Source organism: Lactuca virosa, chromosome 8 (assembly GCF_052849685.1).
Source record: "Lactuca virosa cultivar CGN04683 chromosome 8, Lactuca_virosa_CGN04683_v6, whole genome shotgun sequence".
Classification (NCBI taxonomy): Eukaryota; Viridiplantae; Streptophyta; class Magnoliopsida; order Asterales; family Asteraceae; genus Lactuca; species Lactuca virosa.
In genome coordinates, this window is record NC_136433.1 from 194432042 (window position 1) to 194448676 (window position 16635).

The window sequence follows — 16635 nt, forward strand, 5'->3', positions numbered from 1 at the left end:
ATATACCTTCGTTGCTTAACTGGGCGAAGTGTAGGGCTTGATAAGGGGAGAATGGAAGTTTATGCTATGGTAGCAGGTTTGTACTATGATCTGAATGTTGATTATGCTACTCAGATTTGGAAAGAGTTATCAAGAGCCTGGAAAACACGAATGTGGTAAAAGGAATTTCATGTGCACGTTACTGGAGTTTGGTTCTTCAGTATGTATATGAGAAAGAAGGTATTCCAACTCCTGCTAATGAGGCTAAGGTAGAATTCGCAAAGTATCATTTTCCAAAGACTGTTGCAGATGATTCAGAAGTATTACTAACTGTTGCTAGAATTCCTGATGGGATGTTGAAGAAATTTGACCCAACAAATTTTGTATTGGTGGCATATTTGCAACATGTTAATCCTTCAATCGAAACTGGAATTTTGCTGAAAACAAGTGATGAACGGTCATCCAAAAAGTCGAAGAAGTCAAAGAAGGTTCCTGAAGAGGTTGTTGTTTAAGAAAGTCCCAAGAAACAATCTAAGACCAAGTCTCCTAAGAAGATTGCACTTGAAACTGAGAAGCCTAAGGAGAAAGTTGTTCCTGAATCTTCGAAGGAATTCATCCCTTCGAAATCAGGTGTGTTCAAGAGATTAAGGAATTTCACTTATCAGAAACGAACTTCATCAAAAGATCAGTCTCCTACTGTTCGTAAACCTCAGCTTAATTGCCAAGGAGTGAAAGTTCATGAGATTCCTGCACCTGTTTCCCCATCCTCCAAGAAGCAAAGAGCTGAGGATGTGGTGAAGCATATCAACACGAAGAGGAAGAAACGAAAGCTGGTGGTTCATGCAGAGTCATCAGATTGTGAGATAGTTCCAGAATCCCCTTTGGGTTCGAATTCTCCAAAAGTCTCACAACCACTCATCATAGAAAATGTTTCGACTACAACAACAACAGTTCCAATCGATATTATTGTCACCAAATCAATTCCTGTAACGGTTCCAATTTCTCCAATTGTTGCAAACATATCTAATACGGATGCACGTGTTGGGGTGAGTGTTCCTCCATCTTCTCAAGGTATTCCTGAACCTATTTCCAGTACCTTTGTTTCACTTCCACCTTTTATTCCACACATTTCAACTACCACTACTTCACCAACTTTCGATCAAGTGTTACATCAACCCTTCACTACACTTTTCCCATCACAATCCATCGATCCACCAAAACCAAATTCCGATGATGAAACAGATGGCGGAGGTTTCGGAGGAACGTTTGATGCTCTCCATTTCGATTCGGGAGAAGACGATATACCAGATCACATGTTGATATCTGGTAAGCAGTTCAAGATTCTCAATCGAAAACTCAATGCTATTCTTCAATCACAAGCTGATTCCGAAGCAAAGAACTTAGTGTATGGGATTGAAGTTGATGTGATGCTCAAAGCTGTAGAGCTTCGAATGAAGAAACAAATAGATGTTATGGACAAAAATAACGAATTGAGGATCAAGGCTCAGACTGATTCATTTAATTCTGAAATTAAGGATCTTCGTTTGACAGCAAAAGAACGACATGTTCTTTTTGTGAAAGATGTCAAGACAGTACGTGAAGATGTAAATCGAAAGATTGAGGAGTTGAAGGTCGAAGTTTCCAAAGAACTGAGTGAGTTGAATTCAAATTATTCGACAATCAAGTCGAATGTTGATATTATTGTGGCTGCAGTCAGAACGGTTGTCGAATGGTATCAAGCAATAACTCCAAAGTTTGACGCAAAGGATACAGCAGATGCTCAGAATTTCGAAAAGATGGGTGTTTTGCTTGGGGAACTGAAAGAGCTAGTATCGAAGCCAGCTCCTACTTCATTTTTAACTCCTGAGTTTTTAACTCAGAAGTTACATTTTTCAGATCAAGCCATTCAGAAGGTTGTTGCACCTATTTCGAAGTGTGCAAACATGTTACCCACTGGTGCCCCACCTATTGTCACAGGGGTGCAAGGGGGAGAAAAGAAAAGTCCAGAAAGCAAATCTTCGAAAATTTCAAAAGGGGATGATAAGCCGAAAACGATTGAGAAGATTGTTACTACAGCTGGTGAAGTAATGAAAGTTGTATCTACTCAAGTCACAATTCCTATAGTTCTAAAAGTGAATACAACAGAAGCAATCAAGACAACAACAAGAACCATTCTGAAGGGGATTGTGTTTGGTTCGACAACTAAAGGAGGTAGTTCAAGTTCGTCAAAGCCAAAGGTTTCAGAAGGGGATAAAGACAAAGGAAAAGTGATTGTGGTTGAAAAATCAAAGGAAGAGAAGAAGGCCAAAATTGAAGCTGAAATGGAGAAGCAAAGGCAAATACAGAGCATACTAAGACTTCGTGAAAATGATCCACCTGGTATTGAAAAGGGAGATCCAAAGAAGTTGTATAGTTATGAGAATATTGAAGCAATAGTTTCTTACAATCGCATGTATTCGTTTGAGAAGAAGCCAAAGAAAAGCTACTCTATCACTAACACTGATATGAGTTAGCTTGATTTCCTAGTGAATGGAATGATGTTTATCATGGCTCAGTACAAGATAGTTGAGAAGTTCGACAATGAGGAAGATTATATCTATATGAAACTTAGGTTTCATGCAGTTGTTGGAAAAGAACCAGAAGAGATATGGTCTTTGGTGAAGATCAAGAAAGTTGTCAGTATAATGAAGGATGTGATGTTCGAGAATATGATACATAACTTTCGGTATCATGTTGTAAGAGAGAACAATCAAGTGTGTGATTTCTCAGTTGCTGATTTCCCTCTAATGAACTTGAATGATCTGATTCAAGTTGCATTGATTTTGAAAGACATAGAGGTTTCGCAACTTCAAGGGACCAACAAAGATGTTTTGAGGCTTGGTCTTGAGCATATCAAAATCTTCATAGACAATTACTATGATTTTCTGGTATTGACTGATGTGGAGTTAGCATCAGCAATGGGAAATGAAGTGAAATTTGCAATGGAATTGTCGAAGACTCAAGCTGAACTGAAGAAATATGCAGATGGGGAGATATGCTTAAAGCCTTTTGGAATGGTCTTTGCTGGAAAAGACAAAAATGGCAAAGCCAAGAGGTTTTTGTTCCAGACTTCAGAGATTGAAAGATATACCACTTCGCAATATACGAACTTCATTGTTCGTATGAATAATTGCAAGAAGAACAATGATGGTGATAAGGTGGAGTTAAGGAAGATTATGACATGGTACTCGGAGATACGAAGGATGATGCATTTTGCTGCATAGATTCTCACGAACTGAGAATTTTGACATGATTACAAAGGGGGAGATTGTAGAGTCGAAATGTATTGTAATATGTCGAAGTCTGTGTAATTGTCTGTTTCGTATGTTTCTTTATGTATTTGCTAAGGCATCTGTTTAACGAAGCTTTAATGTCTAGCCTTAGTACTTTTCGTACTTTCAGCCTCCTATAAATAGGAGCTGAACATAGAGTTGATAGTAGAGTTTTCCCATTTTTTACTATCGTTTTGTACTCTTGTTCATTGGAAGTAATATGAGCTGAACCAGACCTTATTTACTTATTGTGTTCATCTTTACTCTGATTTTGATTCTCGTACTCGATCATACACTTCTACACACCCTTGAAACTCAAACTTGAAATCTCAGATGGCTGGACCTACAATTGATGAAAATTAATCTGATGTACCGCCAGTAACCCAGTTATCCTCACAGGTTGGATGAATCAAATTACACAATTTGGGCACCTCTCATGCGAATGCGGATTGGAGCAAGGGGAAAGATTGGATACTTGACTGGTGCAAAAGTTGAACCCCCGATAAACTCTCCAAAATATGAAAAGTAGGCCACAGAGAATGAAAAGGTAAAAAGTTGGTTAATTGATTCCATAGAGACCTCTCTCATGAATAGGTACATTCGTCTCTCAGCTGCTAAAGACATTTGGGATGCGGTGGAGAAAACATTATATGATAACTCAGATGAAACTTGAATATTTGAACTAAATAAGAAGTGTTTTTAAGAGAAAAAAAATGGCCGACCTATTCCTACTTACTACAACGAGTTGGTGGCCATGTTCCAAGAGATCGATCAAAGAGTTACGTCTCAAAACAAGGATGTTGCAACTATAATGCTTGAGACATCAATGATGTCTCCATTGCGGGTATATATATTCCTCAGTGGACTAGATGCTGAATATGAAAAGGTACGGGGAGAAATCCTACGAAAAGAACGTAAGTTCTCCTTGGAACAAAGTTATGCATATATTCGAAAAGTTCAATCTGAAAAACAGGCCATGGGACATTCATTCCCTACCGAACCATATGTTCTTGCTGTTCAACGTAGAGCGACTGACCCCAACTTCGATGGTACTCCCACTCGTCGTCCTGTAGGTAAATCAAATCCTTATGCAAATAAAAAATGTAATGCTTGTGGAGTAATTGGTCACATTAAGGAGAGATGTTATGAAGTGATCGGGTACCCGGATTGGTGGGACTTCACTAAGAAACCTCAGAAAAATATCAGCAAAGCTGTTGTAGCTAATGCTGAAAGTGAACAACCTGATGCAACTGCTAATGTTGCACACTCAGGTATTAATCATGATGTTATTTCAAATATTACATGGATAACTGATTCGGGTGCATCTGACCATATGACAAATGACCCCAAACTCGTGAAAAATCTTAGAACTTCTCCCCAAAACGCTGTCTCTACAGCCGATGGTTCAAGGTCTCAAGTTAAAGGAGAATGCCCGATTACTTTATCTGATTCCTTGACGTTTTACTCCGTCCTTGTAGTTCCATCCCTCTCGTATAACCTATTACCCGTTAGTCAAATCATACGCGAACTCGCATGTACTGTGACATTTTATCCGTCTTTCCACCTCTTTCAGGACATTCTAACTCGACAGACTCTTTGTTATGGTGTTAGAAAGCGAAAGATGTACTACTTGGACCTAAGGGAGACCGGAGAAAAATGCAAGTGTTTAGGGCATTCTAATCAGATCAAAGGAGTGAAAAATGCAAGAGAAATGGTATGGTTCTGGCATCGCCAATTACGACATCTATCTTTTAGTTACCTGAAGAAATTACAACCTCATTTGTTTAAAACTATAAATGATTCTGAATTTCATTGTAATATTTGTGAACTTGCAAAAAGCCATCGTAGTTCATATTTGCCAAGTAATAATAGATGTCTTATTCCATTTATGAAAATCCATTCTGATGTTTGGGGCCCTACAAAAATTCTCTCGTTTTTCTGGATCCTGATACTATGTAACATTTATCGATGATTGTACTCACATGACGTGGGTATCATTATTGAAAAATAAGAGCGAGGTTTTTGAAAAGTTTGTTGATTTTTACAAAATGGTGGCGACTCAGTACCAACAACCAATAAGAGTTTTTCAGTCTGACAACGGTGGAGAATATGTGAATAGTTGCATGTCTGAGTTCTGTCGGGTGAATGGAATTCACCATGAGACCTGAAATTTTGTCACACCCCAACAAAATGGTCTCGCAGAATGAAAAAACAGACAACTGTTAGAAATTGTTCGTGCTTCTTTATTTGGAATGAATGTTCCTAAATCCTTCTGGGGTGAAGCGGTTAAATCAAAAACATATGTTCTTAACCGAACCCCGTCACGGGTAATCGAGTTCCAGAATCCTTACCAGAAGCTTCATAAAATGTTGGTTGTTCCTTCTATGCCTAACTTGGAGCCGCGAGTGTTCGGATGTGTAGCCTATGTTCACATCCCAAAACCACAACATGGAAAACTTGATCCGCATGCGAAGAAATGTATTTTTGTTGGTTATTCAGAGTTCCAAAAAGGGTATAGATGTTATGATCCTCTCACCAACCAGATGCATGTATCCCTTGACGTCTCATTTTATGAATCTAAACCTTACTACACAGGGGGAGTCTCTAAGTCTTCCCTTCAAGAGGAGAGTGATAGTGAAGGGAATTCTATTCCTACATTTTTTGATGTATTTGAGGAATTAGAAGGTCTAAAAGAACGCTTGCATGTGCCATTGGAATCAACAACTGAAGAAGTAAACAATCTTAGTGAAAATACAAATAACAAAGTGGATCCGGGTGAACCAGTTCCTCACGAAACAGAACCCACTGATCAAGACGACTCTGAAAACCAAAACATCTCTTCATATTCTACATTTGCACCTGAAGAAAGTGTCCAAAATGATTTTCTCAGGGTCCTTTAAATGATAATTCTGGAACAGAACACAATGAAGCTCGAAGATCCCAAAGAATCACAAAGGGCGTTCCAAAAAAACAATATGAACCGGACTTCAAAGCTCAAGCTAAATACCCTATAGCCAATTATATGTCCAACCATAGGATCTATGAGTCACATGCTCTTGTCATTGATGAATTATCTAGTGTATCTATTCCTAATAATGTGCATGATGCTTTGAAAGACCCAAACCGGAAGAAGGCAATAAATAAAGAATTAGAGGCTCTTCAAAAGAACGCAACGTGGGAAGTTGTAGACAAACTGGATGGAAAGAAAACAGTGGGATGTCGTTGGATATTCAACATAAAGCTCAATGCAGATGGAACTATTAACGAATACAAGGAAAGACTTGTCGCCAAGGGGTACTCACAACGTCATGGAGTTGACTACGAAGAGAAGTTTGCACCGGTAGCTAAAATCAACACAATTTGAATCCTAATCTCTTTAGCAGCAAACAAAGATTGGCCTTTGCATCAACTTGATGTGAAGAACACATTCTTGAATGGAAACTTGGCGGAAGAGGTGTACATGGATATCCCTCCTAGTGTAAAAAGCAACCCAAATGATTCTGATAAGGTGTGTAAGTTGAGAAAATCGTTGTACGGGCTGAAACAATCTCCAAGAGCTTGGTTTGGAAAGCTCTCAACATCAATGAAATCATTTGCGTATAAATAGAGTAATTGCGACCACACTCTGTTCATTAGGTAAAAGGATGGTAAGATTACAACTTTGATTGTATACGTTGATGACATGATTATCAACGGAGACGATCCAAAGGAAATAGATGAATTGAAAAAAAATATTTATCAAAAGAATTTGAAATAAAGGACCTTGGACAACTGAAGTACTTCCTGGGTATTGAAGTTGCTAGATAAAAGAAAGGAATTTTCTATCACAGAGGAAGTATGTTCTTGATTTACTTGCTGAATCTGGGATGTTAGATTGCAAACCAACAAGGACTCCCATTGAAATGAATCATGGTTTGGCCATTCTCCCTGATCAAGTACCTATAGATAAAGGAAGGTATCAACGACTGGTTGGAAAGTTACTCTACTTATCACATACAAGGCCATATATTGCTTATGTGGTACGTGTTGTCAGTCAATTTATGCATTGCCCCAACGAAGAACATATGAAGGCGGTCTGTCGTATCTTAAAGTACTTGAAGATGACTTCAGGAAAAGGACTTTTGTTTAGTAAAAATAATTCTGTTACAAAGGAACTGGAAGTTGTTGGGTATATAGATGCAAATTGGGCCGGTGACAAGACTGATAGTCGTTCTACATTAGGATACTTCACATTCATTGGAGGGAACCTTGTAACTTGGCGTAGCAAAAAGAAAAAAGTTGTAGCAAGGTCAAGCGCAGAAGCTGAATTTTGAGGCATGGCACATGGAGTTTGTGAAATGTTGTGGATCCAGAATATCCTTAAGGAATTGGGTTTCAAACTCAAATGTCCAATGGACCTTTATTGTGATAACACAACAGCTATTCAGATTGCTCATAATCCCGTTCAACATGATCGAACCAAACATGTGGAAGTTGACCGTCACTTTACCAAAGAAAATCTTGAAATAAAGTTATTCGCTTTCCTTTTGTTAGATCAGAAGAACAAGTAGCAGACGTCCTCACTAAAGGAGTCTCTCAGAAACTGTTTGATATATCGGTTGAAAAGTTGGGCATGATTGACATCTATGCTCCAGCTTGAGGGGGAGTATAGAATCTAATATCTTCTTGTATTCATTTTGTGGATTTAGGATATCAATTAGGATCTCCTGTTCTAGGGTATACATTTAGTTTCCTTATATTGTTTCTTCTCTCCTGTATATATTTTGTGTAATACTATTGTAAGAATATGTAGAAAATTCTCAAAATACTCTGTCTATATATATATATATATATATATATATATATATATATATATATATATATATATATATATATATATATAGAGAGAGAGAGAGAGGTTCAAACGATAACAATTATGAAATTGATTACATAAAAACAAATTTTGAACATTAGTTTTAGAATTATTCAGATGATACTATGTTATTCATATGTGATTAACCTAATTATATATAATTAAACTTTGTTCTTGCATTTTGGATCTTTTATATATATATATATATATATATATATATATATATATATATATATATATATATATATATAGAGAAAAAAAAAGAGATATAGAGAGAGAGGTGCATTGACTGGAATCCAACTAATTTATTAGCAATTTTTAGATACTAACAACCATGGATATTAAATTCTTTCATTAAATTATAGACCAAGTCAAAATAATATCTATGCTAAATTAAATACATTTTTTTCTATCGAATCTGACAAATAGCCTAATCACCAATTTCTTGTGCCTCAAATTACTAAAAACACACACATATATATATATATATATATATATATATATATATATATATATATATATATATATATATATATATATATATATATATAACTATATAACTGGAAATCTAATTACTCTTAAACTAGTCTGTAATTTTACATATATCTACGATGGGACTAAAACATTCGATCTCAAGGAGAAAAACAATACCTTATACAACTAAAATAGAAGTTTTTCGATACTAAAAACTTATCTACCGATGTATTGACACACCAAATTGAAGTTCAATTTACTACCAAAAAAATAGATCTAGTGATAGAGTTGCGCACCAAAAGATACTAATCATTATAATCGATCAGCAATGAAAGAACATTATTGCACATAATTAAATTTACAAAATAGATACCTAAATTGTAAATAATAAATTAATCTATAACGAATGACAATGGATATGCACTGATTAAGATCTAGGATTTTTTTTATTTTTTCTGTGTGTGTATTGAAAGAGACTAAAATATTATAAAAGAGAAACCACTAAAGTGATTATACATAAAATGAGATCAGTCATGCATTTCAGGCAAATTGAAAAGTTGCTTAGTAGCTTACCTTTAGATCTTCTGTTACATGGTTTTCTAAAACATCAAAGAATTTTCTTCATTTTTAGAAGCTGCAAATAAAGAAATTTTGGAAATCCTCAAAAGAAAATGATCAGATACACTACTGATGGGTAGTCTTTTTTATCTAGAAAAGTAAATGTGAAACCTTTCTTGTTTTTATTACAAGGTAATTGCTACGTGGAGCATATGATGTGACGTATATACGGTGATTTACTATTATAGCAACAAATCGTAGTGTAATGCATTGACCAATATTGAAAATGCCTTTGAGTCGTATGATGTATTCAATGTTATTGCTTAATATTTTGAAATGTTGGAGCCGTGTCTTGTAACGCCTCGACATAATTGAAAATTAAATATCATTAAAATCAGTGGAAAAAATATAATTTGGTATAAAATAGAATAAAATTAAACAAATCTGATTTAGTTATGTGACAAATATGTGACCAAATCCTATCAAGTAAGTTGTAACCTGAAAAATATGCGACCAATCTTAACAACTAAGTTGTAACCTGAAAAGTAACTTGTCTTATCATCAACATACGAGAGATAAATTATAGGTTGTGCTATAAGTACTCCTTTTTCACATTTACCCCTAATATCAATCAAATTAAATTATTGACATCATGTTTTTTATATTTGTTGACACAAATATATATATATATATATATATATATATATATATATATATATATATATATATATATATAACGATTTTAAGAAAAATAAAATTTTTTTTTCTTTTTTTGACACACTTGGAACTTTGGAACATTTTTTTGACACACTTCCAACTTACATTTGCAACTTTTAAACTATATACATCTAAAACCTTTTTTATTTATAACAAAAATAAAAATTCTAAAACTTTTTTTCTTTTTTGATACACTTCGAACTTACATTGGATTCTTTTTCCTTTTCCTTATCCACTATATTTACCACAATTTTTTTGTTTGTCATCTTCCAAATTGAAAAGATTCCCATATTGAGACCTAATAATAGAAATATTATTATTATTATTATTATTATTATTATTATTATTGATTTGATATATCTTTATCTTTATCTTTATCTTTAATAATAAAGAAGCTGATTTGACATAACTTTAACTTTACACATTATATAAACGAACGATTTGTTCGATTCACAAAATTATCGATCGTTCATTCCGTCCTTATGACAAGTTTTCACATAAACATGGTATGTATTTTTGATAGATAATTTTAGTTTAATCGTAAGTTGTTATATGTTATTTTTTTAGTGGAATTCTTTTAAAGTTGCCAAATATATATTTATATTTGTTAGGTGTTTAGCAGTCGTGAAAACTTAACGGAGTGGGTGCAAGAAACGGTACGGTCTCTTGGATACGTGGTTGTTATTAAAAAAACAAAGACAAAAGGATATGGATATGGATATATTTCAAAAATTATATTTATGTGTGATCGGGGTGGTGTATCAAGAGGTCCGGAGACGTCCACCAAAAATACAGGGTCCAGAAAAAAAAACCGTCCATTCTAAATTTTTGCTTGTTACTATAAGTCAGATGATGTTTGGAGGTTAAAGGTGAAAAATGATGAACATAATCATGAACCAGAAATGTATATGGAGGGTCACCCATTTTCAAGGAGGTTAACTCCAAATGAATCAAAAATGGTTGAAGAAATGAAGATAAACAATGTGCCTGCACGAGATATTCTATCGGCGCTGAAGAGACAAAATTCCAAAAATGTTTCTACACTGAAAACAATTTATAATGAGTGTTACAAACTTCAAATGGATGAACATGGAGATCGAAGTCAAATGCAAGTTGTCTTCGGATTTTTGCATTCAAAAGGATACATATTTAACCATCGTGTAAATGATACAACCAATGCCTTGGAAGATCTATTCTTTGTTCACCCAACATAATTGGAAATATGGCGTGCATTTCCACAGATTATGATGATGGATGCCACATACAAGACTAACAAGTACAAATATTTTTTAATTGTTTTGTATTTATTAATAGGTGTAACATGCCTTATATGTTTGTTATACTAATTATTTTTCTTTTATTAATAGGTATAACATGCCTTTTTTGGAGATTGTTGGTGTTACTTCAACAAACACGACATTTTCCATTGGTTTTGGGGATTTCGGTCTATAGCAGTTGCTCTTGGTCGTAGTCAACATGATTGGCTTCAAATTAGGTACGATCTATACAACGAGTTATTATCACACTATCAAGAGTACGATATGATTTATGATGATGTTCATTTTTTAAACCGCATAAGTCACACATTGAATTACTCTGGATCGGGTTTTGCGATATCGGAGTATTGGTTGATTATGTCAGACACTGTTATACTCATTGCTAACAGATACGGTGTTATCGTTATTTATCTAAGCAAACAAGGTTCTTCAACGTGGTTCCCACATCGATATGGCCCGCAAGACATACCAAACCCTGCATATGTCGTTATCGCCCACATTCACCCTAACCATTTTGTAATGGTTGATTTACAAGGAGCATATCCAATGCCTGATGTTTTGTCCAGGCTTCTCCGTACATACAGATCAGAACATTCGGCTGCATGGGAAACATTATATAGTGCTCGACTAAATGTTTTCAATCCGTATAACGCACCACACAATACACAATTGTAATACCGTACCAATTAATATCCGTAATTAATAGGGATAAACTTTGCTTTTGTTCCGATTTTATATAGTCGTTCGAATTTATAATGTCCGATTTATAAAATGTTGTTTGGAGTTTATAATAATAATAACAGTAATAATATGAATATTAAAATATAATAAAATATAAAAAAATATTTAAAAACTGATTTTATATAACCGTTTGAATTTATAATGTCGTCCGAATTTTAAAATTTTATGTGAAATTTATAACAATTATAATAATAATAATATTAATAATAATAATATAAATTAAAAAAGAATTAAAAACAAAAAAAATATCGTTCGAATTTTAAAATTTTATACAAAATTTATAACAATAATAATAATAATAATAATAATATAAATTAAAAAAGAATTAAAAACAACTATAAAACAAAATAGGAAAAAAACAAAAAAAAAACAAAAAGACAAAAGATCAAATCAGGGGTGAGATTGGAAAAAGAGGGGTACTTATAGAAAAATCCTAAATTATAGACAAAACTGCAAAAATAGTCCTTATGGCATGCAATTTTTCGGAGATTTAGTCCAAATTTTAACTTTTTGGGCTTTATGGTCTTTTTGATCATGTTTCTATGTGATTTTAGTCCATATGAAAACTGAAATTACTATAATACTCTTATGTATTTATTTTTTATTTTTTATTTTTTATTTTATTCTTTATCTATTTAAATAATTAAAATAATAATAAAACTCTCTCTTTCTCTCTCTCTCTCTCTCTCTCTCTCTCTCTCTCTCTCTCTCTCCAATACTAAAATGTAGTTCTTTATAATCCTAATATTTCTTCCATTTATGTGTTCTAGGTTACAGAGGTAGAAAGATTCACTTGGACAATATCTTTAAATCAAATCATGTTCACTATACTAGTTAAATACTTGTAATATGCAGTTTAAGGAAAAAAACATGAAGAGAAAAAAGGCAGACATTGATCCATACCACAAGGGAGAAAAGAGGAAGGGAAAGTTTCATTTGATTCTGATTATCTAACAAAGCATATTACATTTCCATACCTAAATTCAAACACCCTTAAATCGTATTCTTCATCGACCATAATACCGTCATCATCTTCTTCAAAAATCCAAACCCAGATCACCCATTACCCATTAGCTCCTCACCATCGTCCCTCCTTCCACCCCATCTCCCCTTTCTCTCTATCTATCTCATACTTCTGCATTCACAGTAGATCCGGTCACAGATTTACTGATCCGGCCGCACAACCCTAGCCGAACCCAACACCAAAATACTACACCATGACCACTAGCTCTCATGAACTTCTTCCACAGAAGAACAACAATAGCAATAGTGAGTTCCATTGTTTCCCATGTGAACCGACGGTCATCCGCCAATTTCTGAACTGTTGATTGGTGGTGATGGTTTTTCTATTGCAGTACCACCGTCGATACTGGTGGAGGAGCAACTGTCGATGGTGGCAGCGCATCCATCAGAGAAAAAGAGAGTTAAGGGCTAGATTTTAACTTCCCCCACGTTCTTCTCCCATATCAACTTCTACTGTTTGACCTGATACCGTTTCTATGAATGGAAGAGAGTGGGGGTGAGGGTTTTTCATTTTATTTACTCAATTTTGATCTTATTTTCTCAATTGCAGGTATGTTAGAGCTGCTCGATTATGTGGATTCAGAAAAAGGAGAAGATAAAGGGAAACCCATCAGCGAAGTACATCTTCGACTTGTAGCAATATTTCCTTCTGGGTTTACCTGTAACTGTCCCTGAGGATGAAGATGCTTTAGTGTGTATATGTGTGTTTTTGTTTGCTTCTCACAAAGTTTTCTTTTCTACATAGCAACCATCGATTTTTAGGAATCAGTCGATTCTCACAGGAAATCAGTTCATGAAAGAAGAAAGCTCAAACGATGGAAAATATTGAATCGTTTCTTGGCAGCTAAATGGATTCTACATATCGGCGATTAGCGCGCGCGCGAGAGAGAGAGAGAGAGAGAGAGAGAGAGAGAGTGTTTATTATTTTTTTAGATAAAGAATGAAAGAAAAATAAAAAACAAATACATAAGGGTATTATAGTAATTTCAGTTTTTAGAGGGACTAAAATCACATAGAAACATGGTCAAAAGGACCATGAAACCAAAAAAATTGAGGTCTGGACTAAACCTAAAAAAATGCTTACCACAGGTACCATTTTTGCAGTCTTGCCTAAATTATAAGGTTTATGCCACCAAAACCATTATGGGCGTGTTCGGCACGGAGCGTTTGGGAGCGTTTGAGAGCTTCTAGCTTCTAGCGTTTGACAAAACGCTCCATTTTTAACAAAAAACCTTGTTTGACACTACAAGCTTCTAGCATTTAGTTTAAACAAAACGCTCCAAATCTAAATGCTACTTCGTGTAGTGTTTAACAAAATGCTACAAGCTACCCGCTATCCGCTACAAGCTACTCGCTACCAGCTAATTTTGCCAAACACGCCCTATGTATATAACCATGTTATGACTTAATCTCAACTTTTGTTTTTGTTCTTATATGTTATTATATTTTGGAAAATGTTTTATTTTGGGCATTTGGCCGGTCACCAACAGGTTATGGTGACGTGTCGGTTTTAGGTGACCCAAAGGGTTTTTTTTTTCGGTTTACATTTAGCCCCAATATTAGACATCAGTTTGTGTTTAGCCACAATATTTTTTTGTTCTCCATTTTCCGTTATTTTTTGGAATTTTTTTTTTCGTTTTAGACATTGACCCTTAAAATGATAAAGGAAGAGGCGTTGAAGCCAAGAGTCATAACCGCAACTTCTCATTAAGGGGTGGGGCATGTTAGCTAATAAGCTAATGACTTCTTCTTTTCGTGTATAACCATGTTTGTTGTATTTAATGTATACATATATTTTAAAATGACGGAAAAACACCTTATGTAAGTCTCTAACACGTGACATCTAATAAACAATACGACATGTTAATCTTTGAGTCAATTAAATTTGTTAATTCATTCGTAATTCATCTAAGAAACAACTAGTTATTTCAAATGACATATTTGTTAAAAAAACCAAAGAAATGAGATCATATTTGTTAAGAAACCAAACAGTTGGCTATCTATAATGACATGTTTATTAATGCATTTGTAACTTGTTGATCCGAATTATGATGGGATGAAACACCTAAATATGGTTTTATGCCATAACAAATAGAGCCCTTGGCACATCGACTAACATGCGCCGACCCTCAAGAAGAAACAGCGAGTCAGCACCTCTTGTGGTAGCACTGAAGAACAATAACCAAGAAATATACGAATTTCTTAACAAATGTGTCGTTGGAAATAGCGAACTGTTTCTTAAATGTATTACGAATGAATTAACAAATTTGATTAGCTTAGAAATTAATATGTCACATTGTTAATTAGATGTCCCAGATTCAAGACTTACACTAGGTGTTTTCCTTCATTTATAATATATTAGATAATACAACCCGCCCCTCAAGGAGAAGTTGTGGTCTCGAATTTTACCTTCAACACCTCTTCCTTTTTCATTTTAAGGGTCAAGGGGTAAAAACAATAAAAAAAAAAATCCAAAAATTAATGGAAAATGGAGAACAAAAAATGTTGTGGCTAAATACAAACTGATGTGTAAATGTCAGTGCTAAATGCAAACCGAGAAAAAACCTTATGCCAGCAAAACCGACACGTCACCATAACCTTTTGGTGAAAGGCCAAGCGCCCAAAAATGAAAAGTTTTCAAAAATATAATGGCAAATAAGTAACAAAAACAAAAGTTGGGGTTAAAACAAAATATGTTTGTATACATAATGGCTTTTGTAGCATAATATTAGAAAAATTACTTAAGGAGAGAGTTTCATACTAAGGACAAAAGCCACTTCCAAGCTCCCATTCGAAAAACATCAAAACTTGATGTCATCAAGAGAACCATGAGACTCCAAACTCCTAGATTCTTCTCTTGCTCTCCAGTCTTCAATAAATTACAACATCATAAATCAATGCACAATGCAAACCTAAACCACACATACACACCTACAAGCTCCCTGGTTATCCTTTAACACTTCCTTAACCCAAGTATGGATCATGTGATTTTAGTAGTATGTGACCAATACTACCTTCCAAACCTATACATACTATTCCAAAGACTATTCGAAGACTCTCAAGTCACTTCACGTCACTACACTAAACTTCTCACACGCATACATACGTCTAGCCATATGCATAAAAGTACATTTCCTAGAATCTTTCTCTCGGATTCTTCCCTTCCCATAAACTCGCACGTCGAACAACCCTCTATACTAAAATAAGCCAAATATCCCACAACACATGCAACAATATGATGGGTTTGATACAAAATATAAGTTAGTTTTTCATAAAAACCGCAACGGAAGACTTATAAAAATAACAAGTTTATTTTCAAGTTTATAACAAAACCAAACCATCTAGGATCCATTTAAAGAGGTTAGAATGATATTAAAAACAACCATAGAGTGTTTTAGAATAACAACCGTTAAAGCCTTTGAACCCACTTGGTTTTAGGGTGTTGATGAAGATAGAAAAAGCAAAGAGTATGATTTTCTCTACAAGTATCCACCATCAAGATTAAGGCACTTGGAATGTTAGTTCCTTCTTGTATTCTTGAGTGTATTAAGCCTTTAAGCACTTAACTCAAATAAGCAATAAAGGAAACAATTTAATAGGGTTTTTAATCACCAAACTAGCTTCAAAAGAGAGAGAGAGGTGGAGAGTAGAGAGAACTTTTGGCCATCATAGGGAAGAGTAGAAAAAATAGTGAAACTGTTGG

General features: G+C 34.6%; 2 protein-coding genes across 2 annotated transcripts; both read left to right on the forward strand.

Moving 5' to 3' along the window:
• The first annotated feature begins 2663 nt into the window (after positions 1 to 2663).
• On the forward strand, positions 2664 to 7603 carry LOC145131166 (uncharacterized). The gene is made up of 6 exons (XM_079065895.1): positions 2664 to 3138; positions 3995 to 5152; positions 5886 to 6158; positions 6209 to 6630; positions 6712 to 6798; positions 7121 to 7603. Exons 1-6 carry the CDS (start codon positions 2664 to 2666, stop codon positions 7601 to 7603), a joined length of 2898 nt encoding a protein of 965 aa, XP_078922021.1.
• Positions 7604 to 10847: 3244 nt separating this feature from the next.
• Positions 10848 to 11343, forward strand: LOC145131167 (uncharacterized). Its single transcript, XM_079065896.1, has 3 exons — positions 10848 to 11051; positions 11133 to 11167; positions 11259 to 11343. Exons 1-3 carry the CDS (start codon positions 10848 to 10850, stop codon positions 11341 to 11343), a joined length of 324 nt encoding a protein of 107 aa, XP_078922022.1.
• The last annotated feature ends 5292 nt before the right edge of the window (positions 11344 to 16635 follow it).

Coding starts and splice junctions, on each gene's coding strand:
- LOC145131166 (XM_079065895.1), top strand. CDS start 2,664: ATGAAGGATGTGATGTTCGAGAATATGATACATAACTTTCGGTATCAT. Junction 6,159..6,208: donor TACATTTGCACCTGAAGAAA/GTGTCCAAAATG, acceptor ATTCTGGAACAG/AACACAATGAAGCTCGAAGA. Junction 6,799..7,120: donor ACCCAAATGATTCTGATAAG/GTGTGTAAGTTG, acceptor TTTCTATCACAG/AGGAAGTATGTTCTTGATTT.
- LOC145131167 (XM_079065896.1), top strand. CDS start 10,848: ATGGTTGAAGAAATGAAGATAAACAATGTGCCTGCACGAGATATTCTA. Junction 11,052..11,132: donor GATACATATTTAACCATCGT/GTAAATGATACA, acceptor GCATTTCCACAG/ATTATGATGATGGATGCCAC. Junction 11,168..11,258: donor GCCACATACAAGACTAACAA/GTACAAATATTT, acceptor TTTTATTAATAG/GTATAACATGCCTTTTTTGG.